The 27,056-nt window shown below is 62.4% G+C and overlaps 1 protein-coding gene across 17 annotated transcripts in view; it reads right to left on the minus strand.

Annotated features, from left to right (window-relative positions):
• Nucleotides 1-1,916: 1,916 nt before the first annotated feature.
• JAKMIP3 (Janus kinase and microtubule interacting protein 3) overlaps nt 1,917-27,056 on the minus strand; it is a gene marked incomplete at both ends in the record, with an annotated part of 44,384 nt that continues 19,244 nt past the window's right edge. Inside the window, 20 exons of one of the 17 annotated variants that reach the window (XM_082853970.1) lie at nt 1,917-2,075; nt 2,718-2,759; nt 4,494-4,559; nt 5,974-6,177; nt 9,270-9,347; nt 9,435-9,503; nt 10,270-10,335; nt 13,207-13,266; nt 13,354-13,452; nt 14,235-14,333; nt 16,184-16,246; nt 17,745-17,828; nt 18,745-18,873; nt 19,903-20,031; nt 21,147-21,206; nt 22,025-22,060; nt 23,256-23,387; nt 23,620-23,766; nt 24,298-24,417; nt 25,870-26,085. In XM_082853970.1, coding sequence (XP_082710096.1) covers nt 1,917-2,075; nt 2,718-2,759; nt 4,494-4,559; nt 5,974-6,177; nt 9,270-9,347; nt 9,435-9,503; nt 10,270-10,335; nt 13,207-13,266; nt 13,354-13,452; nt 14,235-14,333; nt 16,184-16,246; nt 17,745-17,828; nt 18,745-18,873; nt 19,903-20,031; nt 21,147-21,206; nt 22,025-22,060; nt 23,256-23,387; nt 23,620-23,766; nt 24,298-24,417; nt 25,870-26,085 — 2,058 coding nt within the window. Of the gene's footprint in view, nt 2,076-2,717; nt 2,791-4,493; nt 4,560-5,973; nt 6,178-9,269; nt 9,348-9,434; nt 9,504-10,269; nt 10,336-13,206; nt 13,267-13,353; nt 13,453-14,234; nt 14,334-16,183; nt 16,247-17,744; nt 17,829-18,744; nt 18,874-19,902; nt 20,032-21,146; nt 21,207-22,024; nt 22,061-23,255; nt 23,388-23,619; nt 23,767-24,297; nt 24,418-25,869; nt 26,086-27,056 lie in introns of those variants that run through there. The other 16 variants (XM_082853985.1, XM_082853984.1, XM_082853983.1 and 13 more) reach the window with 16 other exon arrangements.

The following is a 27,056-nucleotide window of genomic DNA, read 5'->3' on the forward strand; positions in this document are numbered from 1 at the left end:
CCAGGCTAACCGCACGCGGTTTCCAGAGATGAGCCCCTTTAGAGGAACACGTGCCCAGACGTGCCACGTGAAAGAGCCAAGTGTCCCGAGGCCCCTTTGAGCGAGCGGGTGGTGGTCTCGCTCTGGCCTCTGGCTCTGCATCTGCTCTGCCTCACTCCCTTCTCTGCCCAGTGGTGCATCTCCTGGGGCCCCTGCAGCCCCACTCTTAGAGGTTCAGGTGGCTCTGTGATGGGGGGGACACGGCACCCCACATCACACCCTGCAGACTCGGATACAGAACTGCATCCCCACCAGAGCCTCACCACGTCCCACAGAAACACACTTGCCGGGGAGATTCTGCCTGGAGAGGAAGGCTCCCTAGCGGAGCATGAAGCCCCGTCCAGATCCTCCGTCCCTGCCGTGGGGATGACCCACCCGGCCGCCCCAGGGATGCCTCCGAGCCCTGGGGCAGGGAGAGGAGGTGACAACCTGGGGACACAGGGAGGCCCACTGAGCTGGGGGTCAGGGTCAGTGGGAGGGATGGCCCCACAAGACAAGGGGGACACGCTCTCGTTTTGGAGTTTGTGGGAGCCGCAAGACGGGGCGGGCGGGGCAGGCCAGCAGAGCTGGGGTGCGGGGCCAGGGCCCGAGTCTGCAGAAGTGGCCGAGTGCCCTTGAGGGGTTCTTCTCTGCCAGCTGAGAGAGGCTGCCTCGTGGCTCAGGGGTGTGCCCTGGGACCCACCACTGGGCACCCCCGGAGGCCTCAGCTAGCCTTGGCGGGGGGTGTCCTGGGTCTGGGCGGAGAAGACCTGTAATGGGTTCAGCACCTCAGACCAGGGAGAAGCCCAGGCCAGATGCCCCCAGGGAGCAGACTCCGATCCAGAGGCCATGGCAGGAGGTGAGCCGCCCTCACCCTGCCCCCGCCCACCTGTACAGACACCAGGGCTCCTGCTGCAGGGCCCACGTCCCAGCAAACTGAACCTACGTCTCAAACGGGGCCAACCTCGCCGCAGAGGAGGTGGGATCCCACAGACCAGAAGGAGGTGTGCTGGCGCCCACAGGGCCCACAAGGGCGGGAAGGAAGACGCCACGCCCCAGGGATGACGGCTGGGCCTCACCTGCTGGCCACCTGGGCATCGGGCCCCCTTCTCACGTCCGCAGAACCCCGGGGCACTGTCATCCTCGCTGGGCACTGCCCGTTGAGCGTGCAGGCTGGAGCTCTGCACGGGGCAGCTTTGGCGTCGCCGGCAGCCTGAGGGGCTCCACGGTGCTGCACAGCCCGAGGTGTCCTCTGGCCCCTGCGTCTCCGACAAGCTCACGCCCCTTCCCAGTCGGTCCATTGCTCTGGTCCCAGCTCCCACTACCAGGCTCCCCAGTCATCCCTTTGGTCAGTCCCTCTGCGCAGCTCAGGGCGGGAAGCTGGCGGCACCATGGCAGCCACAGTTCTGTTCCCGCGAGTGACAGCGTCATCAACAAGGCAGGGTGGCAGGATGTGTCGCTCAGTAAGTGCTCAGGACCCCAGCCAGTGAGTCACGGCGTCTTCACAGCCCGTCCGTCCTGGAAGACACGGGGCAACGGTCCTTGAGATGCTCCATGAACCGTCCCCATTTCCCTGAACGAAGGTCGCCACCGTGGTGGCAGCTTCATTGCGTCATTTTGCGGTGTGTCTGCGCTGTTTCTGGGAATCTTCCTTTGAGACACCTTTTGGTCATCAAGGGAACAAAGGGAGGTGGGAGTTTGGGGCTCCTGCACAGAAGCAGCTCTTCACACCTGTGCAGCAGGGGACTCGCGCGTCCCTGTAACTAGGATGGGGAGGCCGCGTCCCGAGGAAGGACCCCAGGGTCCACAGCCAAGACAAGGTCTCTTCAGAGGAGCCCCAGTCAGAGAACCAGTTCTGATTCTGGCTCATCAAAATGGACAGTCCCCCGCAGAGGTGCTCAAAGACCCCCTTTCTCCCTCTTCCTCGACGGGAGGGGGTACGCAGAGCCCAGGTCCCCTTGAGTCTTCAGGAATGAGGTGCGGCGTCTCCCTCTGCCACCGGGGCACCTGCTGCTCTCTGGTCCAACTGCAGGGAAGGGGTCTGGCTCCTCAGAGGGCTGGAAGAAAAGAGACGCAGGACACAGGTCAGGGAGGCTGCAGGGCGAGAGGGAAGGGCTGGAGGGATGGGGCTATGAGGAAGGGTGGCCCTGCTCCCGAGGGGAGGTCCTCTGAGGGCGGGGGCCACAGACGGAGACGGGATGGTGAGGCCACGCCCTACTTGTCCTCTCATCTTGTTTGGGAAGGAAGCGGTGGTCAAGCTTTCACATGCGGCCTCGGCCTGAAAGCCGCGGGCACGATGCCACAGCTCAGCACGACTGTGACGTCGTGAGTGAGCCCAGCTTGTCGGGGAAAGTGGGCATCTCTGGCTGAATCTCCAGTGTCACCCAAGCTTGCACTTGATAAACGGAAAAGACGAAAAGACACAAAACCACCGGCACTGCTCCCTGCCGAGTTGCCCGGAGCAGAGAGCAGGGAGTGGTTTTGTGTGCGCATCTCTCCCCGGGGAGGTTCCGTGGGAGGGGGTCCTTTGCGTTCCTTCCTGCTCGAGGAAGGCAAGCGCCCCTTCCCCTCTGACGATGGCAGGCCCCTCCCCTCTAGGACCTGGGGGACCCCTGGCTGTCCCCTTCCGGAAGCACCTCCTGCTTACGGAACAGCGGCGGGGGCCGTGCTGGTCCTTATGATGCAGACGAAATACTCACCACGCCAGGGTGCCCAGGAGAGCTATGACCACAGAATGAAAGCTAAGGAGAAAAACAAGAACAAAAATAGGAACTAAAAAGGAAAGGGGAGGGTGGAGACATGGAAGGAAAGAAAGAGAAAAAAGAGTTTGTAGGGCTTTTGGCAAGAAATAACGTGATCACAGACACAGCGACGTGGAGATGCCAGCTGGGGCTCAGGAGCAGATCCTGGCGCACTGGTGTCCGGTGGTTTAAGGGTTGCGCTGCCAGGCGCCTGAAGTGACGGTGCTGTCCCCTCCCCAGGGACCTTGCACCGGCCACGGGCCAGGCTGCGGGTGACAGTCAGGAGGGAGGCTCTGCTGGTCACTTCGCCTCTGGGGGAGCGGCGGGGACCGGCCATCTGGACCTGTCACCAGGGCTGACGGCGAGGGCGCTAAGTGGCTATAATGGTGACGGGAGTCTTACGGAAAGACAAGCCAAGTGCCAACAGGCAAACACCACGCTCCCATCATAAATGATAAAGTGCAGCCAACTTGCTGAAGAGATTTCACACTTGGAGCCTCGTTTTGGGTCGGGGGAGGTGTCCGGCCAATTTAGACACAAGAGAAAATCTGATGGTGGTACAGCTGCTTGGAAAAGCAGAGCTGCTTCAGCTAGATTAAGAGAATAAACATCCAATTTGTTAAATTCTAGTATTTAATAAAAACAGATGCTCTCACTTTAAGATGCAAAAGGAAAGAGAGGTTCATTTGGGGGGAGAGACTGCATCGCCTCGAGGTTGCGCGTCCCGCCGGCCTCCCCAGGCGAGCCAGGTGTGTGTCGCCCACGGTCTGGCGCCCATGGGCAGGCACATAATTGCTCCCTGGCTGCCTCTCTGCTTTGCAGGTCGTGCCCCGCACGGTTCTAGGGGCCTGTCACCAGCTCTGGATTTGCAAGTTACTACCAAGACCGCTCAGCAGATGGCAGTAAAGTGCCCAGGGAAGGGGCCGGGTTCATCTGCAGGAGGGGTGGGCGGGGCAGGGGGAGGTCCAGCTGCAGGGGCTGCCGTGGGGAGGGTCCCTGTGCCCCGCGAGCACAGAGCCTCTGCTGGCTCTGCCCAGGCAGGGCTGAGGACGTGTGGCCTGTTGCGGGTGGCGGGTCCTGTCCAGACCCCAGCCTCCCGTTCTCTCTGGCAGGGACAAGCCAGAGAGGCTCAGAGGGGAGCCGGCCTTTGGTGAGACCCACCCCACAGGCAAGACCGGTCACAAGACGCGAACAAGCGGTCTGCCTGCTAGAAGCCATCGAAACGTCCTAAATCACAGACCAAAAGAGCTCAGCTGTCCTAGAATTAAGCACACGCTGCAGGCTTCTCTCTGAGGGTGCTCTGTGTACCCTGATTTGGAAGTTGCAGAGCCAGCCGTCGGGAGAAGAGCTGGACAGTCCTCCCCGACCCCAAGCCACACGGCCCCCAACCCACTGCACCCCAGCACCTGCCGTTTCCAAACTTGGGAGCCACAGTCAAGGAATCACACTAAAGGGACCGCTGGTCGCCGGTCTGCAGGCACCCCGACGGCCGGGGAAACTGAGGCCGTGAGAGGCACGGCCCTCGGGGTGGCACGGCTGGGTTGTCACGGACGGGGTTATTCCCAGACCCTGGGCTCCGGCTCCTTGTCCCGAGCAGACACGTCCCTGAAGCCTCTTTCTGTCCAAAAATGCCCCAGCCTCAGACCTGGCGCGACACGGCAGCCTGAGATGCCTGTCTGTCTTGGTGCGTGAGCTCCGACAACAGAGCAACCCCCAGATTCGTATTTGCCTTACCTTTTCCTCCAGTTCCTTTATTTGTCTCTTCTGAGCTTCTATTCGCTCTTCTAGTTCTTTAACTCTCTGCAATGTTAAAAGCAGGAAAATCCTCAATAATCAGAGTATTTGGGAAACCAAGTGGGCAAAAGCCTTCCAGGATTTTCGCGCATGTTCTTGGTGGCCAGTCGCCACAGGGCAGCTGCCATGCTGGCCCCGGCGAGGGGGCTCGGGCTGCCCGCCCCCCTCGCCGGCTTTTAGGAGCCCCGGCTTCGGGAGGAGAGCCAGTGTGCCTGCCTCAGGTTCCGTTACGGACACAGCCTCCCTCGGTCTGCTCTTTGCAGCAGCAAGAGACAGGAGGACAGCTCTCCCCTCGGCCACGCCCCCTGTGACGGGAATGACACCCGCCCACCTCCTACATCTCCAGGTCATAAACCATGGAGCTAGAAGCCCAAGGAGATGGTAAGGGCCCAATTCACAGTCCTTCCAAAACGCCGTCACGGCAGTGAGAGGAGCAGCCAGAGGGTCACAAAGTCAGTCACGGGGAGGACCCTCCTGGCAAGGCCGACCTCAGGTTTGGAAACTCTAGTCTTCACTTTGGTGCACACTGCCGGGCAGATGGACATGTGTGTGCCCACGCCGGACCTGGATGCCTGGCCTGGAGCCTGGACGCAGCTGAGCTCTGATCAGAGCCCGTCTGATGGGAGTGAGGGGCTGCAGGCGGCAGTCCTCACACTGACCACCCCAGATCTGGCAGTGAGAGTCCTGGGAGCTGACCAAGGCTCTGGTCAGACATTAGCCCTCTGACGTTCACAGTAAACCTGGATTCACTAGCGTATCTGAACACGGAACACAGCCACAAAGGCCACGCCAGCACACACAGTGGAGCTGAGGCATGTCTTACACACCAAGCCTGTCTAGTCTGCCAGGATCCCTCACCCCCAGTTAGAAACGAACTGGCCAGATTGGCCTGAGGGCCCCAAGTGCCTGTAGGCCAAGAGAAGGTCCCCAAGTCCCTAGCCCATGAGCCGCTGCTCCCCAGATGACAGCTTCACTGGGATCTTGCCACGGAGGGAGGAACCACGGAAGAGACCCAGAGTGGGGGGGACCCAGGAGGGGGGCTGTGCCACCCAGAGGCCTGGGTGGGATGGCCCAGGAGGCTGGTCTGGAGGGACAGGCAGTCCGGCAGGAGGGTCCCCCATGGGCACGGCCACTGGAGAGCATGGCCATCGGGGGGCACGGCCAGTGGAAGGCCCTGGCCTTGGGGGCACGATCATTGGAGGGCAGGGATATGGGGGCGTGGCCACGGGGAGGGCATGACCTTTGGGCGTGGCCACAGGAGGGTATGACCTTTGGGGCGTGGCCACTGGGGGCATGACCTTTGGGGGGCGCAGCCACGGGAGGGTACTGTCATCGGAGGAGGTGTGGCCATCAGAGGGCCAGGCATGGGAAGCCCCGTTCCGCCCGGAGGTCCTGCGCCCGCGGCGCCCCTGCTGCGCACCTGCTGCGCCAGCTGCAGCAGCTCCATGCGCTCCCGCAGGATCTGGGCGTCCCGCTCGCGCAGCTCGCTCATGACCTGGCGCTTCCACTGCTCCACCGCCACCCTGAGCTTCTCGTGCTCCTCCTCCGGCAGCATTTCTGCCACTTTGGCACCAGCTTCCTGCTGCAGGACGTCATACAGCATGGCTTCCAGCTCCAGGATGTGCTGGGGGCGGGAGGGGACACGTCAGTCCTTGCCTCCTCCCCCGGGCACGGCCTGGGGGACTGGGGCATCCCGCCCTGGGGTCATGCCACCGCCAGGCCAGCCCACAGAGGGGACTGCTTCCGCCTGGACCAGTTAAATGATGTTCTGGAGGCTGGAAGCAGTCCGGGAGTGATTATTTCAAGAGCATTCCCTTCCACGCGATGTTTAACGTGCAGTGAAACATTAGGGACATCGAGGTCAGCAGAGTTTGAGGCCAGAGTCGGATGAGGGCCAGAGGGGCAGTGGGCCGGGCGGGTGTCCCTTGAGGAAAGAACGACAAAGGCTTCTTCCTTTGCTCACAACCTTCGCCAAACCCTGGGCTTCCGAGTCGCTAAGAAGGAAGGAGGGCGGTGCTCACAGGGCTTGTCTGCAGTAGTGCCGAGGGGCCAGGCCATCAGCTCTGCGGTCCCCAGTGCTGCCTGTGGGGTGACTCGTGTCCGCAAAGAAACATCAAGCCCTAACCCCCAGCACCTGTGAATGTGGATCATGTGGAAACAGGCAGATGCCACCCAGCGCAGGTGAGGTCAGACTGGATCGGGGGCCTCAGTCCACTGACTCGTGGCCTTGGAAGAAGAGGGCAACTCGGAGACAGTCACGGAAGATGCGGGGAAGCCATGTGACCACAGGGCAGAGATTGGGGTGACTCAGCCACAAGCCCGGGAACACCTGGGCCCCCAGGAGCTGGAAGAGGCAGGAGGGCCCCCCCTGGAGCTTCACGGATGTGGCCCCGCCAGCACCTGGCGTCAGGCTTCTGGCCTCCAGACTGTGAGACACACGCCTGCCCCACCCCTCCTCCCCTTCTCTCTCCCTGTCTGTCTGTCTGTCTGCCTCCCTCCCTGCTGCCTGCACATGAGGCCCCACGTGTCCGGCCTCTGCCCGCCTCCCAGCCCCTCCCCGCCTCTGTCCCAAATGATAGCCCTAAGGGTGCCCACGCCCGTGGGTGCCTGTACCGGCTTAGGACTTCACCTCCATGAAGCCCTTCAGTCCCGCCCCTTCCAGGAAGCAGGTGCTCGTTAGGCCTGGCTCGCGGGTCAGGGCACTGAGGCAGGCTGATGACTGCCGGGCTGGATGACCTGCACAGGGCCCTGCTGGCGGGGAGCGGGGTTCAGACTCCAGGGGGCTCCAGCCCAGGGCCCTCGCGTTGCCCCGCCAGGGCTCCGACGTGGAGAGCCGGCCATTCCGCTGGTCCCCAGATACGCATGCTGTGTCACCCCTTTGCTGCCACCCAGCCGCCGAAACACAGACCTTGCTATAAGTCCCTAGTGGCTTAGCACTTCGATCCGGAGCACCTTCAAAGCTTGCTCCTCAGGAAGTTTCACAGACACGATCTTTGAAAAAGCTGTATTCTTCCCATCTTCCCATCAAAGATGTAACCTCTTCAGAAATGAATGTTTCTCCTTCCTCAGGCAAATGACTCTGGAAAGTCCTTTTGTCTGAGTAGACATTTTAGGAAATGGGGGGGGACCTTTGTTCCTCGCTTATGTGTTATTGTTCCTGATGGCTACAAAATAAACTGTCCCCAGCTGTCACTGCCAGCTCACACAGCACATCGGCTGCCACTTCCTAGAGCAAAAGAGCTTAGTGTGTTTAAGATACGCTCCAGCTTTAAAATAAAGGCAGCTGAGGGCTTCCCTGGTGGCGCAGCGGTTGAGAGTCCGCCTGCCGATGCAGGGGACATGGGTTCGTGCCCCGGTCTGGGAAGATCCCACGTGCCGCGGAGCGGCTGGGCCCGTGAGCCATGGCCGCTGAGCCTGCGCGTCCGGAGCCCGTGCTCCGCAGCGGGAGAGGCCACAACAGTGAGAGGCCCGCGTACCACACACAGAAAAAAAATTAAAAAAATAAAGGCAGCTGAGTGTGGGGCTTAGAATTAGCATCACGATAGCTTCACCCCAAGACTGGCAGGAGATGGAGATGTTCTGACCTTCCCTGCATGCATGACCTTGAGCGACGGGCCACCGGATGCCAGCTCTGTGTGCACAGCCTCGCCCCAGCGCGCGTCCTCATCTGTGAATGGCCAGGCCTCTGCTCCCAGCTGCCCTAGACGGCCCTCAGCCACGCGGGGACCACCCTTCCCCTTCGAAACCCAGCTGTGGCTCCTGTGCTCACAGAGCAGGGAGGGTGTGAAACCCAGCAGGTTCCCACAGGCCTGTGTCCCCCCCGCCAGGTCATCCCAAGGCGGTAGGTGCCTCCCTCCTGCACAGGGCTTTGTGAATGGCAGATAAAATGGCTAATTATCCAGCAGGAAGTGCAGGCCTAACTATGGAGTCAAGAAAACCAGGGAGGGAGAGCAAAACGTGCGGCCTTCCTGCCGGAATTGGAGGAAGGGGGCCCCCAAACAGTATCACGCGGGAGCAGCCCTGACAGTCATCAGACCAGGAGCGGACCCAGCATCACTGGGGGCCCTGACAGCATCCCTCGGCCCTGTGTGCGGGAGCCCCCCCCCACAGTCCCGGGGCGACATTTCCTGCGGCGTGTGGGTGCGTGTGTGTTCGTGCGTCCGTGTGTCACAAAGCCGTCTCCCTGACGTCATCTCCAGGACCCATCTTTTCGGTACTGATGTCGGGGTTAACCGCACACGGGGACGTCCCTTCAGGCTTCTCAGGGGGGAAATGGTTTCCCATGGGGCAGGCACGCACAAAGGGCACGTGTGCACTGGTTGGTGCAGATGGACAGAAGCGGGGGTCCCGGGCGGGATGATGGACTGACTGACATTCAGCTGTGTTCACCTCATTTGTAAATGCATTGTTTCAATGAATTCTATTTCTCAGCTCATTTCAAATACCCACTTGACTTCTGCTCGTGTGCCTGCACTCCTGGGGCCAAGGGGTGCCGACGGAGCAGTAAGGCGTCCTCGGAGCTCGCCTGGCGAGGGGTGTCCGGCAGGAGAAATGCGAAGAGTGACCCCACGCTGGTCACAATGGGCGCAGGATCTTCCCAGGCAGGTCCGAGGCCACGTGGCCCCCGAGACACCATGCTGGCCGTGGGAACAACCTTCCCCGTTTCTACCCCAAATCCGCCGCCCCTGGGGGTTCCGGCAGCTGTACTTCTCTTACCTTGTGAGCTTGGTCCAAGCACTGCTTTCTGTAGTCCAGCTCCTCGTCCAGGTAGCCCTTCTGTTTACTGAACAGCTCCTGAAACGCAAGCGGACCCGTGTCTGGGCCTGGCGCAGCCGACCTGGAGCGCGGGCCGCGGGCCCGCGTGGCCAGGTGCACACCAACCTTCTCGCTCTCCAGGTCCACCATCCTCTGCTGCAGGGCCGACTCCGTCTCTTCAATCTGCTGGAGCCACTGGACACAAACGGAAGGCACTCAGGCGTCGCAGCCCAGCTCGCCGAGCCCGGGAGACAGCCTGGGGGCCTGGCCCTCCCCGCCCTCCCCAGCCTTCCTCCGGGAGGGGAGCTCAGCCCTCGTGGGAGTCAGGGCCGGGCTGGCGTCATGGGCTCCGTGTGCCCGGCGTGCGGGCCAGGCCCGGGTGCCCCCGCGCAGCCCCGCCTCGTGTCCGGGGAGTCTGCCCCCCAGCGCCGGGAGAGGAGGGACGTTAGGCGGCCCGTTCTCCCGGGGTGCTGGCCCCTGAGCTCCCATTTGCTGGACACCCCTGCCCGCCCTGCTGGGGGCCGCTGGGAGGGGGCGCTGCCAGCAGGCCCGCGGGTTCTGGCTGCGGGGGCGGGACCGGGCGCAGGCTGGCGGCCCGTGGGAGCAGAGAGGCTGGAGGGTGGGGAGCCCGGGTGGGCTGGGCGACCCCGGAGGAGGGTCCCGGCAGGTGAGACAGATGCTGCCGATTTACAGACCCACCATACCTCCCGGCCTCTGGGGGGAGGCGGAGGCAGAGTGGCCTTGGGGAGAGGTCTGGCTGAATCTACCACTTGCAGACACGCGTGGCGGTGCTGGCTGACCTGTGCGTGTGCCAGACCCCCAAGGCAAACGGGATCCGTGGACCCCAATCCCACCTCCCGGTAGCCCTCCTCCCAGGGTGAGCGTCTTCTGTGCGCTGAGCCAGAAAGGGAGGCTTCGGGAAGCCTGGCCCCGTCCCGACAGCGTCCGCAGTCACTGTTACCTTTTCGGCCAAGGTCAGGACTGTCCTGGCTTGTATGACGACCACTTGCTCCTCGTTGGTCAGATTCTGCACCCAAAAGCAGAATTCACGCATGGTCAGGGGAAGCGCCTTCTGGGTGGCCGGGCGCTCGGTGGCGCTGATGGGACGGGCGCAGGGGAGCTGGGGTCACAGCTAAATGTCACTTTCACTAAAAGGCCCTCCCGGGAGTCTTTGATCCTCTTTCCCCTTGGTCCTGCCAGCTCTGGGGTGACTCTCCGTCTTGCCCCCTCTGGTCGTCTCACTGCTGGTGACCACGTCTAAGGTGGCCAGCGAGGCAGAGCGGGACAGTGGGTGGCGGGACGAGCAGCCAGGTTTCCCGGGTCTGTTGGGTTTTTATTTAAAGCCAGCTCTCCGCACAGGCGGCCTGAATTATTACAGCACCACTTACGAACGTGAAGCAAAGATCAAACACTCATGGCTATGAAGTGGTCCCCATCCCTGCCGTTTTGCCTTTTTTCTGCATGTTTTATTCATGCCTCGCCCCAAAGGGCCCGCCTGGGTGGTCCTTCTGGGCAGGGTGGCTCTGGCTTTGGGGCCAGGGGGCATCCTCAGAGGATGTGCCGCCTGCATCAGCACCAGGGTGGAGGCAGCTGGGCTGTGTCCCCACTGTTGGGCCCACCGTGGGACAGCCAACAGGGGTCAGGGGAGCAGAGACAGGCAGGGAGGAGCCCCCTAGGGTCGCTGAGCTGAGGGCGGCCCCCCCACCCCAGAACCTCCCTGATTCAGGGCCACCCGCTCCGAAAGCCCTCCCGCCTGCTCCCTCCGCAGCGTGAGCTCCCCAGGGGCAGGGGTCTCTCACCACCCCCCACCCTGGCAGCAGGAGGCACAGGTGGGGGTCGGCGGCCAGCTGCTGGGACAGCGGCAGGCTCCGTCCTCAGGCACGCTGCAGCCCGACTCGGTGTGATGCCGGGGCCAGGCGCCTCTCGTCCCTCTGGCTTCCGGGGACACTGCCAGGCTGTCCCCGCCCTCCTCCCGAGGCAGGGCTGGGCCTGATGGGCGGGATGGGGTGTGTGGGGGGCTGCGGGGGGCCTCCGCATAACTGAGGGAAGCTGCCTCGCTGTGGTCAGGCCAGGCTGAAGGGCCCGCGATGTCCCGCTTGGTGGGCAGCCTGGCTGGGCTCCAGCTAACTCCCTCCTGGAGGTGACCATGGCCTTGGCAATGTGCTGTCTCCTCCACCCTCGCAGCCTTCCCTGGGTGACCTGTCCCCGCTGTGGCCCAGGTGCAGCAGCAGTGAGCAGATGGCCCACCAGGGAGGACAGGGGTCCATTCTGCCCCCTGCCGGCCCCTCTGCTCCCTCCAAGGACCCTGACTCCTGGGGAAACCGAGCTGGGAGGCTGCAGCCTTCTGGAAAGCAGCCTGGAGACAGTGGCCACAGCTTCAGCGTGCCCTGGCTGAGAAGGGGAGGGGCCAGGCTATCCCTGTCATCTGCCTGAAGTGTGTCCATGTGCACACGACAGACCTAAGGGTCGCCCCCATGGTCCTTCAGAAACTGTCAAGGGCCTCTAGAGGTCACCTGCACGTAAGACCGGCAGTGTGTCCTCTGCCCCCGCCTCCGAGGCCATGTGACGGCTCCAGGGCCGTCACGTGCACTGGTGCTCTCGGGCTGGGAGGGGCCCCGAACAGAACTAGGCAGACCTGGGCTCGTCCTAGCTGGCCAGTACCGCAGCTCCGTGACCTGGGTGGGGTGCCCTCTGGGGCTTCGGTCTCTCCAGCTGTGAACTGAAAGGTTCCCAGGGCCCATGATGGGGGCTGATACTCAGGCTGAAGCCCGGAGCACATCGTGACAACGCCATCCCTGCTGCGGACCAGCACCTCTGCCACCTGCGGCCGAGGGGGAGCCAGGGGTCTGACTAGTGGCAGCGTCGGGGGTGGGCAGTGCAGCCAGGAGAGCCTCCCTGCTGGGAGCTGCTTCCCCCCTGCTCCCCGCCCTCACTGCTTCCCAAGTCAAGGGCAGGTGGGGAGAGGAGGGATTCCCGTCAATACAGGGCCCTGAACACCTTGAAGCTGCTGGGAAGGACTGGCCCCAGGGATGTGCATGAGCGCCCGGGTTTTGGTATGCGTTGTGAGAAGCGTGTGTGTGTGTGTGTGTGTGTGTGTGTGTGTGTGTGTGTGTTTGCATGTGTTTTTCTCCTCCATCTACTGCATGGAGTGCACCAATTTGACTTAGTGCCTTGATCTTTCTTGAGAGCAGTTACCAGGATGTGAAGCCCAAGGTGCTTTAGGACCAGCTGTAGACTGTACACTTGTCAGGATACCTTGTGGCGGAAACGTCCTGGGGTGTGGATTGGGGCCCTCTTCCAGCACAGTTGATCCCCCCCGCGTTGGGCAGGGGCTCAACAAGTACAGGATGATGGATGGAGGGTGAATGGAGAATGGATGGACAGAGGATGGAGGATGGAGGGTGGCGTGAAGGGATGCAGTCACTCTGCCCATTCAGCAATTAGTATTCTTTTGAGGAGTTTGCTGTAGAAATTGGAACTCTGCCCTAAGTGAGATTCGGGGATTATTTATATAGGCTCTGCCCCTCCTCCCAAACTAAGTAAATGGGAAGCCCTGCGTCTGAGGTGTCTAAGGCACGCTAAGGACCCACAGCCCCCATCCCCACCAAGAATGTGGAAGAGCTTAGAGACTGAGAGCGATTCCAGAAACTGAGAACACGGGGCCAGAAGCACCTCTGCTGGAAGAGTCAAGTGTGAGAGCAGAGGCCCCGAACTCCCGTGTGGGAACAGTGTCAGAAAGAACGACATTTCTCCTAAACGCCAGAGGGCCCGTCCCAGGCAGCTCTGGCAGTGGGAGGGTGTGGGCTGCGGTAGGGCCACAGCGGGACTCACAGGGGCCCCTGGACCGTGCAGGGCGCTGGGCACGGGGAGGCATGCACAAGTCAGGAGAGCGACCTACACTTACGGCGTTGTCCCCCAGGAGGTCCAGCTTCTTCATCAGCTCCGAGACCAGGATGTCCTAGAGGAGGGGGAGAGGCTGCTGGGAGGGAGCACCGGCCAGGCAGCCGCGGGGCTGAGGGGTGTGCGGGCAGGGGCGGGGTGTTACCATCACGCCTTCGGCCTCGCAGTACGCCTGCAGGGGGCTCTTCCCGTCCACGAAGTGGGTGTGGTGGAAGTTGATGGCCGGCGACTTCCTCTCCCTCTCCTAGACAGAGAGCGGAAGTCTGGGCACGGGCATCCCCTCCCTCCTGGAGGGCAGTGCTGGGCCTCCCGGGGACACGGTGAAGACACCAAGTCCACCCAACACGGTCAGCGTGGTCTCTGTGAAGACGAAGCCCCGGCTGCCACAGCAGAGGCCAATCCCTCCTCCTGCCCAGGACACGGCCCTGTGTGGACACTGATGGGGGCAGGGACCTCCCAGCCACCCACGGGGAGGCCCTTGGGAGCGGCCCCCGCCTGCTGAGGGGCCGACGAGCTGATCTGAGTCCCAGGGGACCGGGAGCGGTGTCCCGCACGGGCCTGACCTCAGTGACCCTGAGGACAGAGGACAGTGGCTGGAGGGGCCGCCACCGTCCTCACGCAGGACCACAGGCACGAACCCCGGGGCCACGGGGCGACACACGCGGAGTGGCCACACCGCCCTCCTGCCCCCGGGAGGCGGACGGGAGGACCCTGAGGGGCGGCTCCCTCTGGACTCGTGGGCGCCCCCTCCGCACACTGCAGGCGTACGTGGACGCCGGGAAACCAGACAGGCGGAAATGCCGGTGCACAGACGCCCCAAGCGAAGCTGGGCGGTGGCATCGCAGGAGAGGGTGGCCACGCCCGCCAGCCAGGGCCGCGAGGGGCCGGAGCGAGGGGGGCTCCAGAGCTGCGTGCGGGCACCTCTGCTTCGTTTCGCGTCCGTCTCCCGAGCGACAGGGCTGGACTCGCAGCCCTCGATGGCACCAGCTCGGGCGACCGCGCTCTGACCCCACCCCGCCCCCGCACCTCTAGCTCCAGGATCCGGAACTCCAGCAGCTCGTTCTGGTCCTTCGCATCCTGGACCTCATGCTTTAACCGGGCCTCTTCTGTCTCCATGTGTTTAATCTGTAAAACAAAAGACGTGTGAGGCCCTGGAGTCGCACGTGAGGCCAGCTCTCAGCCTCCCCCAACGGCTGCTGGCGTCACGGGGACGGCCGCCTGGCCCAGGTCCTCGGCCCAGAGCCCTCACTCCGGCCTCAGTCCGCGGGGGGCCGCCCTGGTGAGACCAGGTGAGTCCCCTCCTGGGCTGAACCGGCAGCGGGTGGGCGGGGGACACAGGGCAGGTGCACTGGGCGGGGGGCCATCTGAGCAGAGATGGGAAGAGAAGGGCCACCGCGGGCAGAGGCGTAAGCTGTTGCCATGCTGCCCGCCCCTCACCGCGGCCAGGACAGCGGCCCTTGGAGCCCAGGCGGGCCCAGAGCCTCAGGAACACTGCTGTCCGAAGGCGGGGCTGTGTGCCGTGGCTGCCTGGCCCCCCTCCAGAACTGACGTGTGTGAGGCCCACACCTCCCAAGGGGTAAGCACAGTGCAGCCCGTGGCACATGTCCTCCGTGGTCTCGTGTCCACCATGGGCACCGTCAACTCGGTCCGTCCCCCCGCGTTGAACTTGGGGGCCGAGGGGCCTGCTCTGCGGCTCGGAATGGGTCCAGGTGGACCCAGGAGCACCAGTGCCCTCGGCGGCTGGGGCTTCGCACTGCCCTGTGTGTCACTCTGCACGGCTGGGGCGGCTGGGATGCACCCACGGGCCAGGAGTGTGACCCTGTGGGCACCATGCCAGACAAACGCACAGGTTTTAAGTGCACATATGAGTGTTCAAGTGTGCGAATGAGGGGTTATGTGTGCACGTGGGTGTTACGTGTACAGGTGACAAGTGCACATGAGTGTCTAAGTGTGTGTGTGCTCGTGAACATTTGAGTGTGCCTGTGTTCAAGTGTACATGCAGGTGTTGATGTGCACACGAGTGTTTAAAGGTGCATATGTGTGTCTGCGTGCACACAAGCTACTACGTGAGCACGTGAACATTTATATGTGCGCACGAGCGTTCACATGTGTGCGTGCGCATTTAAGTATGCGGCTGTTCTGTGTACACACAAGCATGTAGGTGCACGAGAGTGTTTATGTGAGCCTGAGAGCATCACGGAAACAACTGTGCTGATTTAAGACGTGTGCAGAGGGTCCACGACAAGCAGGTAGGTGTCGCTCAGCATTTAAGGTATGAATGGCACCCAAAGCACTGCCCCATGTGGGCCTGATGGCTTCGGGTGGGGCAGGACCGGCCTCTGCCCATGGGCCTGGTTCGGTGCCCTCAGGCTCGCGAGCTGTGGCCGGCCTGGCTCTTTTCTAGAAGGGCTGTGCCTGCCATAGAAGGTGCTGCCCCCGCCCGCCCTCTGCCTGTGGACAAGGCCAGCTGCTGGTGGGGACGGGTCACCAAGAGCACCCTCACCAGGACAGGGTGACGAGGGGGCCACCAGAGCGAGCTGTGAGGCCCCACTGGCCCTCCTGCCTCTGGACATGCAGCCACTGCCCCCTCCCACTTCATTCCACGTGACTGGCTCCAGCCGTCCTGGGCCCATTCCTCTGGGGATGGCCATGAACTGCCCACAAAGGCTTTCTAACCGTCACCAACCACAGAACCCATCAGGCAAGAAAGCAAGAATCGAGAAGCCGCTATAGACATGGGGCTGGCGGGACCCCAGGTGCCTCCTTCCAGGCCGCCTGTCCCAGGAGGGGTGGGTCGGGGGGGCAGCCCCACGGGAGTGAGAAGCACAGAAGGCCCAGCTGGGGCTCCGCTGGGGAACCTCTGCCGTCTCCCCACCGCCCAGCACCGCGGGGACCCCGCAAACCCGAGCGCAAGGGAATTCCTGCTCTTTTCGGGAAGCAGTCAGACTCCCAGACGCGGCCTGGCGGGGGCGCACCTTTTCCACGAGCTCTTGATTTCTCCGATACAGCATTTGCTTCTCTTCAATCCACTTCGTGTCCTTGGAATCAAAGTGGAGAAATAAATACACCGCACGGTGGAACCACGATTGAAATCACAATTCAGCAGACAGGGGATGTGACGAAAAGACTCAACACCCAGCTGTCGAAGTAACCAGGGAGTGGTAGCTTCTGCCCCACAGCTGATGAAAACCCAGGGTTTCACCCGTTTCCTTGGAGGGTCCCGGATAGAAGTGGACGGCACCCAGGCTCGTGCAAGCCCAGGCCAGGCGCCCATGTGGACGTCGCACGTCTGGGGGACCTAGACACACAGCCAGCGGGAGCCAGGGGGCTCGGGCCGGCGGGGAGAGGGCAGGTGCCAGGGTGGGGGTCCCTCCCACTTCACACCTGGGGACTCGGGGCCCGAGGCAGGCTCTGAGCTCTGGTGGGGCCCGTGTGGACGCCCTCTGGGCTGCCCTGGGTCAGGCCTTGGGGGAGGCCTGGTGTCCTCGACCCCCGGTTCCAGCTCCATGCCCTGGAGGAACCTCCACCACCGGCATTTGGTCACAAAGTGAGGTGTCCAGACACTGAACTCGGGCCCAAATTTCTTCTCAGCAGAGTCCTCTGTGAAGCTCTTTTCAAGTTTGAAGGACTCGTTTCCACAGCGAAAGGACCGGCTTCCTCCTCCTCTTCTCTCTTCCCAGCCCCTCGGCTACTGTGCTTCTTGGGCGCAAGACGCTCGGCGGCGGCATCAGACGGCGTCCAGGAATGACGCCTCCGGGTCTGGGTCGTGGCGCTGTGCGCGCAGCTCCGGGGTGCAGCTCGCTCAGGCCGAGCGCAGCCGGGGGGCTCAGGGCCCGAGGGGTGGGGATGTGGGCCGGCCCTGTGTGACTCAGGTGCCTCAGCACTGGACTCGGGGCCTCACGCGCTCAGGCGAGGATGTGGCAATTTGGCCGGGCAGCGGCTCACGTCCTTGCCCTGTCCGTCTGTCCGGCCGTGCCCCCAGCAGTTAACACGTCAGGCCCTCCGTGGGTCTGCACGGCGCTTGGCGTCTCCCCCCAGCCCCTCCCAGCCCCCCTGGACGTCCTCCAGCCCATCCTGGAGGTCCACCTGGGGCTGCAGCATGCAGCAGGGCAGGGGGAGGCTCAGGCCCCGTGGGACGGAGGCCCTCCCCTGGGATTTGAAGAGCCCAGTGCTGAAGGGGGCTGAGGGGAGTGACCGACAAAGCCCTGGGACCTGAAATGCAGGCCTTGAGCTAAGAGACGGACAGGATCTCTGATGAAGCCCAGAGAGGCGTGTAGGGGCGGCCAGGATGACCCCGGCCTTGTTTGAGGCTTGCTGTGGAATCCCTTTATGTACGCATTCTTTCCGCTTTTAAATCTTTTACTGAGGTGTGATGCATACGCAGTAAAGGGAGCTGTGGCGCCAACCTTCAGCGTGCAGATGAATAGTCCTCGCCGACAGACACACCCACAGACCGCCGCCCTCATCGCCGGGGCACTGCAGCCCGGGGACCAGGCCACCACCCCAGCCTCCCGGGGACCCAGGCCCCGTGCTCGCCTGCCCCTGCTCTGCCAGGGCCTTCTCCAGGTCTTCGACCCGCGTCTGCGCCCTCTGCACGTCCACCTGTAGCTGCTCACGGGTCTGTAGGATGGGAGGAGACACACATCAAATTTTCTCTAAAAGCCAGACGCGCCCACTTGGACGGGACTTTAAGGGGACTGTCTGCCTTTTGGTTCGACCAGTGGAGAGCAGCCCCTTGGCAAGGACCGCTCTGGAGTAAAGGGGAGACGTGGAGGCTTAGCTGAAGCACGCGACCTCGCTGAGATGGCGGCGGATGATCTATAGATTCATTTGAAGGGATTATTAGGGAGAATCCTCGTTTACAGGATGAAGGAGGATTGAGCTGCTGGGTGCGGGCTGCAAGGGTCTGCTTTAGTCGTTGGACAATAATGACCAGGACACACGCAGAGGGGCTGCTGAGCGAGGTACCAGGCACAGCCCCCGGGCACCTTCCCTCCCCTCCCCGCGCTCCGCCCGCCCTGGGCTCGCCTCCTTTTCCACACTTCACTTTCACTTTCTTCCCCAGAGACCGACCTCCTTTAGAAGACCAGCCCCCGGCGGCGCCCTGCTGCGTGAAAGCCCACCACCCAGCACCAGCTGGCTTCTAGGGGGTCTGAGCCCCCTTCCCTCGAGTTAATCTGCTCTCACAGGGCCCAGGCCGCAGGGCACTTTATCGTGATGGGTGCCCCGGCTGCCCTGAGAACAGCTTCCAGGGCAAACGGATGAGAGCGTTTGGGCCATCGGGACACAGGGTGTGAGGGTGCCTCCACTCCACTCGGACCCCGCCCTGGCCCGGGCCCACCCGCCGCTGAGCGGCCGCCAGAGCTGCTTCCCAAACAACCGCGTGTGGGTCGCCTGGGTGAGCGTCACCAGGCCCGACCGTGACGGCGGGAGAGAAGGGCCGGGCCTGGAAGGTGCGAGGGTCCCTGCCAAGGCGGGGGTCAAGCGGGGCAGCCCAGTGGGAGCCGGAACGTGGTGGCGTGGACGTCAGTTAGACCTTAACTTCTCGCTCTGCGTCCAGTGTCCCTCCGACCTGCTCCTGTAGCAGCGCATAGGCCCGCTGCAGGGCCTGGTACTCCATAGTCAGCTGCCGGAACCTCAGCTCCGTCTCCTCCTTGGCCAGGCCCTGGAGGGGCGCACGGAGACACAGCGTTAGCCGGGCCTCTACCGGGGACCCGAGAGGCAGGCCCTGAGCCCTGGGATGAAAGGCCGGGCCGGCTGATCCGAGGCCAGGGCTCGGCTGGGGCCCACCTGCCAGCCAGGCTGCCCTGAGCCGGGGACCCCGCATTCCTGACCAGGCTGCCCTGAGGCTCTGCTCTGCCGGAGCGTGTCGGGAAGGGACCTGGGCCTTGTGAAGGCTTAAAGCTGAGGTCTCACCTTCCAGGCTCCCTTCCTGCACAGTCACCCCTGCTGCCTCCCCCTGGCTGGGAGGTCACTTGCTGCCCCAGGAAGAAGGCGGGGGGCTGCTGGCCTTCAGAGGAGAACAAGCCACGTCCAGGAGGGACCAGACGGGAACCCTAACGGGCCCAAGCTCCCCCAGGCCCGTCCTCACCGGCGGCAGCTGTGCTACCCTGTCCTGGGTCTCTAAGTGGGCTCGTGGTCGTGGGGCCATCCGCCAGGATCTGCCAGGGGAGGTGCGACCCGCGGCCTCAGCGCCCGCTGTGCCTGGTCGGGGCCTCGGACCACTGGCTCCCCCTCGTGCCACACACGCAGGGCTGGGCCAGTGTTCTGGAAGGAGGCGCGAGGCGGGTGGGACGCCTCGGCTGTGTTTATTCAGAGACAGAGCTTTGTCCTCTCACCTCCCCACCCTGAGGCACGACTGGGCTGCACCCGTGGCGTTGGTGCTGACCCCTGCTGGGCGGCCCAGACCCCCCTCCCCCGTCACCCTGAGAAGGCAGGAGCTCTCCGCACCGCTCTGCAGAGGGGGCCCTGGTGCAATGACGGGGGTGAAGCGGACGGGGTGTGCGTGCGAAGGAAGGGGGACAGCGACAGCTAGGCAGCCAGCAGTGGGAGTTGTTTCCCGCTGCACAAAATCGTGGGTTACTGAGGGTTACGGCCGGTGAGGGCCACCTCCGGGGAGCAGCCTCCTGACCCCGACCCTGCCTGCCTCTGCGCCGCCCGCTGGGCCTGTCCAGAAGCTGCCGCGGGAGGGTACCTCCTCCAGGTCGTCGTCTGGGGTGCACGGGGTCTGGTCTGTCCTGTCCGTTTGATAAGAGATGGAAGAACCATCAGATTCCAGGGAAGCCTCTTCGTCGTATCCAAAGAAGGTCTCCACGACAACCGGCTTCTGACCAAAAGGGATGGTGTTTTAATCCAAAGCCAGACCAGCTGCCTGGGCGCCCCCAAGTGCACTCAGGCCTCCATCCTGGACCAGCCGCGCCCCGCACTGCTCGGGCCGCCCAACCTCGGGCCAAGGGGGCCACCATCCGGGCTGGCGGACAGCAGAGTGGGACACGGCCCTCCTAGCGGCCTTTCTAGGGGCCAGACAAGCCCGTGTTCGTGCCTAAGGAGTCTCTAACAGCCTGTGTGGGGATCACCGTTGGTTGTTCCAAAGCCAAACCAAAACCACCCCCACACATTTTGTAAACGCAGGATACAAGTTAGGTCCTTTGGGAATGCCTCCCAAATCTCCTTTAATAAAAACCTCAGGTTTATCAAAAAGGATTGTGCAGCAAAGAAACTATCCCAGGTCTTCAAATTCCCTAGGGGCGCAGGGGCGCCGGTCTGCCTGGGAGAGACCCAGGCGCTGCCGCCCGCGGCCCTGGCCCAGGCGGGGAGCGTGTCGCAGCCACCTTCTCCTCCTCATTACCGTGGTGAATTCGCATCTTCTCTTGGAAATTTAAAGGAAACAAGGTTGGGTTTTTAAATTTAAAACATAAAGAGAGGGCTTCCCTGCTGGCTCAGTGGTTAAGAATCCGCCTGCCAATGCAGGGGACATGGGTTCGAGCCCTGGTCCGGGAAGATCCCACAGGCCACGGAGCAACTAAGCCTGTGTGCCACAACTACTGAGCCTGCGCTCTAGAGCCCGCGAGCCGCAACTACTAAGCCCGCGTGCCACAACTACTGAAGCCCACACGCCTATAGCCCGTGCTCCGCAACAAGAGAAGCCACCACAATGAGAAGCCCGCGCACCGCAACGAAAAGTAGCCCCCACTCGCTGTAACTAGAGAAAGCCCACGTGCAGCAACGAAGACCCAACACAGCCGAAAATAAATGAATAAATAAATAAATTTTTAAAAAATACATATATAAGGGGAATACTTACTTTGGGTCCTGTTTTGGTTATTTCATAAGAACAATTTTTAGAAATAAGAAAACCATTTTCTTTTCATATCTAAAGGAAGAGGCTCATTCCTGTCAAGTGGCTTTTTAAAGTACATGTTTCATGTACGCGTTTACCTTGGGGAGTTTTGCCATCTTCTTTCTTTGTTTCCGATATCTTAAAAGCTTATCACGCTCCTGCAAAAAACCAGTTGAGGAGATTTTTTTGAGTAGTTGAACAGCTCTGTCAGTTTTAAATATACAGGTTAATATTTCCGAGTCGTCATCTGAATGGACCGAGGGTGACCTTGAGGCTGGTCTATCGCCTGCTTTATCACAAAGACACTGCAGTGAGGTCTGCTCAGGGCAGTTTGCTCTGAGGGTTTGGATGGACCACCTTTCCAGCTCGGGCTGGAATAGCAACGGCAGGTTTGGGTGTCTCTGAGCTCACGTCTGGAGCTTCCTCCGCTGTCTGGGGTTGGGGCCCTGCGGGGCAGGGGTTAGAGTGACACACACATAAATGGAAATTCGAGAAAGATGGAGGGCCCAGCCCCTCTCCGCTCTCCCAGGGCAGATGTCCACAGGGTGGCATTCACACGGTGGAGGCAGACCTCGCTAACACGTGAGGCCGGTGGCCCTGTTCTCTCCAGGGAGCTAGGCCGCATTTATGGGGCCATGAGGAAGCCAGCCAGGCCCAGACCGGGGTCCATGTGGGGGTGGAGAAACCCATGGCGGGGTGAGTGTCCCAGGGCTGGAGGGGGAGCCAGCTCTGGATCAGGCGTTGCCAAAAGCCAACTGGGGTGTTGGCCGTTTCCCTGCGTGACCCTGCTGGGTGGGCGTTCTCAGTCCCACGGCAAAGCCTCTGGGCAAGCGGCACTGTGATCATGAAACCCACCCAGGGAGGGGGTGGATGCTCCTATCTGGGTGGGGCGGAGCCACTGGCACAGGAGGGCTCTGGGGACAAAGGCCCCAGGCAGCGGGACGAGATGCAGGAGAGGACGCTGAGTGGTACTTACTAACATGCTCTTCACGTAGCCGGCCGTCTCCAGCGTCTGGAAGAGAGAAGGTGCGTGGAGACGGGGGAGCCCCCGAGCCCCGCAGGCCCCCAGAAGCCCACTGCTCTTGCCCACCCCCTGCCCTGAGAGGGAGGGTCTTATTGGCCCTGGCCCTTCCTCCCTCCCTAAGCTGGTGCCCCCAGGGGCACCCGGGACCCTGCAGGGGCTCAGGGTGAGTGTGCGTCTGTGACTGGTCAGGATGCTGTCTCTGTCCTCCTCCCCTCGTGCATTCTTATTGGGGGGATGGACGGTCACTGGTCACTGAAGGGACAAGAGCTCTGACCTCAGGCCCTGTCAGGGAAGGCTGGGTGGTGAGACCCCATCTTGCCCACGGGGTGGGAAGATGCCCCGACCCATCTCAGTTACTTCGGAGGTGATTTCAGTCATGGAAACAAGACAGACCAGCGCTCCCTGGCCCTGCGCCATGCCTGCGACAGGACACAGAGCACCGCTGTCCCCTCTGCTTCCCTCCCCCTGCCCCCGCCCAGGGCACAGAATGACCAAAGCAGCTTGTTCTGAACTGATCTGACCGTGGAGTCAGTCAGTCAGGGTCCCAAAAAGACGCAGAAGATGCCCTGATGAGGGTAACTGCAGGAGGGTCCGTGGAAGGACTGGAAGAGCTGTGCCGGGGCTGGCCACAGGGGGAGGGCTACGTAGATGGAGGGTGGGGCCCCCTGGAGAGATATCCCCACACCCCAAGCCCCAGGCCTGGGACTGCGGCCTTATTTGGAAACAGGGTCTTTGCGGAGTGATTATGTCATGGACCTTGAGAGGAGACCATCCTGGATTAGGGTGGGTGGGTGTCCAGAGAAGAGGGGAAAGGCCCCAGGAAGACAGCTGAGGTCAGAGGGATGTGGCCGGCGGCCAAAGACCCGTCCTCCCCGACACCGTCTGCGGGAGCGCGACCCTGCCAGCGCCCTGACTTTGGATCCCACCCCCAGTGCTGTGAGAGCCCTGGGGCCAACACAGGCCCTGTTGCTGCTCTTGAGGTCGCAGTCCCGAGGAGGGAGGGAAGCAGAGGGCTTCAGTGGCGGGGGCGGGGGGGCGCCTAGAGCCGACCCTGCGGGAGGGTGTCCCGCGTCTCCAGCAGGCCCCTCCCAGCCCGGGCGCAGGGTGCCCTGTGGGCAGCAGAGCGGGGGTGGGAGGGGACAGAGCGCGGCTGGCGGGCGGGCGGGTGGTGCCCAGCGGTCACCTTGGAGAGCTCGTCTATGAGGTGTTGCTGCTCCAGGATCTGCAGCTTCAGGAAGTCAACCTCTCTTTCATCCTGGCTCTGGTCCAGGTCGTTTAAGGAACTGGGTCTCCTTAGGATGCCAGCTCTCTGTCTCTGAAAAACCAACCAGACCACACGACGCGACATGTGGGCTGAGGGGGCCCGACTGGTGAAGGGCGGCTGCTGCGTCCCCGCAGCCCTGTCACCAGCCACCCGTGGGCTGTGGGTGGACGGCCTCCTTGCCGGCGAGCTCCTGGTCCCACAAACGCCCGTGAGACCAAAGGCTCGATCTTGTTACCAAACCTCGTGTAGGAGAGGCTGGTTACACGAGAGCGAGGCCCCTTACCATCTCTATGTTCTCCTGGGTGATAAATTTTAACTTGTTCTCCATCCGACGTAAAGTGTGGGACAGATCTTCGTTTTTCCGAGTCAGGCGTCTGTTTCTGTCGAGCAACGGCTTGTACTGACTTTCAGCTTCCCTTAGACGCTTCAACTGAAAGACAAAATAAATATACAGAGCGATTTTTACAAGTGTGCAGAGAACCAGCGTCTCCAAACACAGGCGGTAAAGTGAGCAGAATAAGCCTCAGGTTCCACAAAGGGCAGCAGCCTCGGGCGCGCGCTCTATTCAGCCCAGAAGAGCTGCGGGAAGCAGCCCGGCTCGTGACCCTTCGGGGCCCCTTGGGGAGCTCCCACCCCGGCAGCACAGGTCACTGGGGAATTTCCATGGCCATAAAGACTAGTGGCGAGGTCCTCACGTGTTCCCGCTCACACGCGGAACTGAGGATAAGTGCCTCGGTGACGCAGGGCAGGGGTCGGCCAGCCAGCTCCTGAGGCCTGCATCTGGCCCCCCGCCTGATTTTGTTAATAACGTTTTACTGAAAACAGCCAAGGAGCCTGGACGCGAGGCCCGCCCCTGTCACCCCCATTCCTCCTTTCCACAGGGAATTGTGGAAGAGGATGCCTCAGCGCCCCTGCACAGCAGCCACAAGCCCGCAGAACCCAGAGCCCCGCTGCCACGCACCAGCTCGTTCCTCTCCTCCGACAGCAGGGCGTTGCGGTCCTCGAGCTTCCGGATGATCGCGCTCAGCTCCGCAATCTTAAGTTGGAAACGCCGAGCATCCTTTTCATCCAACTGCTGTTCCTAAAACAAAAATCAACTGCAAATAACCGTTCCTAGACACAGACCCAAAAACCATTGCAAATCTCAACACACCACGGAAACCAAGGCACTTCTGCGTCATGCTCGCCCGTGATTCCGAATGGCTGGGGGTGGGTGTGGACCCTCCTGGGGGCCGACAACCGCTGCTTCGAGCGCCGTGGGCACAGCAAACCGTACGCTGGGGACAGGATGTAGGAGCAGAAATGTCCAGAAGTATCCAGATGTGGGGGGCGAGGGCGTGCAGATATGGGGGCGAGGGCGTGCCGATGCAGATGTCGCAGGTTTGCGTGACGCCGAGAAAACCCCGGAAACCAGCACCACGCTTCACGTGGCCACTGCTGGCTGCAGCTTTCAGGAGGGGGGCCTGCCCTGCACTGCAGTCGGGGCATAATTTTCCTCGTGTTATAACGTGAGCCCAGGAAAAGGTGTTCCACTTAGACTTTCAGAAGTGGGTTTCCCAAGAAAAGTGGTCCCTCCAATTTAGTTTCTAAAAGGCCACTTCGGGAACCACTAGAACTTGATGGAAATATCAAAGGAAACAGTTTGCTCTGCTTCGGGATTTCCCTGGAGTTAACGGAAGCTCTCGAACGCCAGAGCAGGAGCTGGTTTTGATCCAGTTAAGCCACTTATAAGAAGATTATAAAATGTCGTGCTCTGTTCTCGAAACGTCACTGTCCTAGGGCTGGCTCGGCTCAAACGCGGTTCTGTCCTCCAAGCAAACAGACACGTGTCCCGGAAGGACCGAGGAACGGTTCCTCATTCAGCAGGTGCAGGAGAGGCGAGGGGGCAGACCTGGAAGGACCGCATCGAGGGTCCGTGGAAGTTAGACTCCCTCCCGGATTCCCGGAACCCCTCAGAGGGCTCTGAATCAGGAGCGGCCGTGAGGAAACGGATGGTGTCCCAGCCCCTGCGCTGCCATGCAGCCCAATGAGCAAAAGCGGCGTGGCCATGCGGAAAGCGGCGGGCGGCTGGTGGCGGGAGCGGCAGAAGCCACTGCGGGAGGCTCACAGCCAGAGGCGGGCGAGCGGGGGGGCCGCCCTGGGCCGCGAGGCAAAGCCCACGTGCGCGCGGCGATGGAGCGGCCCAGCCGCGTCTCCCACCAGCGAGGGCAGGGACCCTTCGCGGCCTGGGGCCCAGCAGCTGAGGCGGGTGCAGCTAAGCCTGACGCCTCGGGCAGGGCCCGTGGGAGGGACAGAGGAGGGCCTGTGCTGTGCTACGTCACAAGGAAGGGAAGAGACGGAAGTCTCTGGGCTCTCTCAGCCACGCCAGCGAAGCTGAGGGTCCCTCTGGCTTGCGGGCTGCAGACACGGTCGGTGCCGCCAGGGCAGGAGGGCTTGGGCTCTGGACTCCCCAGGGAGCTGCCCGCGGGGCCACGAGCCACGGGCAGGCCTGTGTGTGACTCTGGTCGCCGGGCCAAGCACGGGAGGTGCTTACAGGGCTTCCCGAGCGGTCTGAGGCGTCCCCTGCACCGCTTGCGTGAGGAAGCTCCCGCCTGGGGCTGCCCGGGTGCCGATCGGTCTCTTTGACCTGGGAGAGCTGCTCATCTAGAGCCTCTTTCTGGAGCTGAAGTCTCTGGGCATGCCCGGCTTGGACCCCTAACTCTCTCTCCAGCACGAAGACTGCTCTGTCTTTAAATTTTATCTCCTCCATCTACAAGGAGAACAGAACACAATCACACACGCAGGCAGGGCACAGAGCTGCAGTTACCATAGAAACAGGTGGAGCGACTCCCGCACAAGCGTGAGGAGGGGCACCCGCAGCGGCAGAGCCGAAGCAAAGCAAGTGGCCCTGGACCGACAGCCGCGCCCCGCCGCCCAGACCGAGCCGGGGGAGCCGAGGACGTCTCCACCACACAGCCCTCCCCGCCTCCCCGGGGTCCCGGCGGGACTCCCCTGTCCCAGGCTGGCCTGCGGGGACCCGCTGTCCGTCCGGCAGGGTCTGCAGACGCCACCTCTACCCTCTGCCTTCTGTTGCACGTCAGGCAGAACAGGGGCGCCCCGTTTCCTGAACCCCGTCAGTAGGATGAGCAAGGTCTGTGTTAAAACAGGCGGGCTGGGAACACAGAGAAGCAGGAGCCGTGGGCCCAAAAGCCCTTTCGGCCTCTTTCCCACTGCTCTGCGGGCGCCTGGCTTGGGAAGGCTGGACGGTGTGTAGGGCCAACGTGCGTGTCCTCCCTTGGCTCCGAGGTGTGGGTAGAAAGCAGGGGCGCTGCCTGACTGCTCGCAGGCAAAGCCACATTTTTAATTCAGCTTCCTCTGAGCTAAGGCTTGGGGCGGGGGGCCCCGGACAAGCAGGCTCCAGACGGGAGGACAGGGTGCCCAGGGAGTCTGGGGGCTGTGAGGGGTCTGCAGCCCTGCACACTCTCCCTAAAGTGTCAACCTCCTGATAGTTGCCAGCCCTTCCAGACACAGCTGCTCCTGGCCTCTGGGCCCCTCCCAGCTGCCACAGGGGCGGCCCTGACCAAAGCGCAGGCCACTGCCCTGGGGGAGGGCCAGGCGGAACGGGCCCCGTGCGGCCCATTCTTTAGACAGACAGGCTCAGGTGCTGGGGGTGTCATTACAAATGGCCCCAGATTGACAAGAAGACTCGGTTTAAAACATATTTCAAACAGCAGAGCAGGG

The sequence above is a fragment of the Leucopleurus acutus genome (genome assembly GCF_964270905.1).
Source record: "Leucopleurus acutus genome assembly, chromosome: 14".
Classification (NCBI taxonomy): domain Eukaryota; kingdom Metazoa; phylum Chordata; class Mammalia; order Artiodactyla; family Delphinidae; genus Leucopleurus; species Leucopleurus acutus.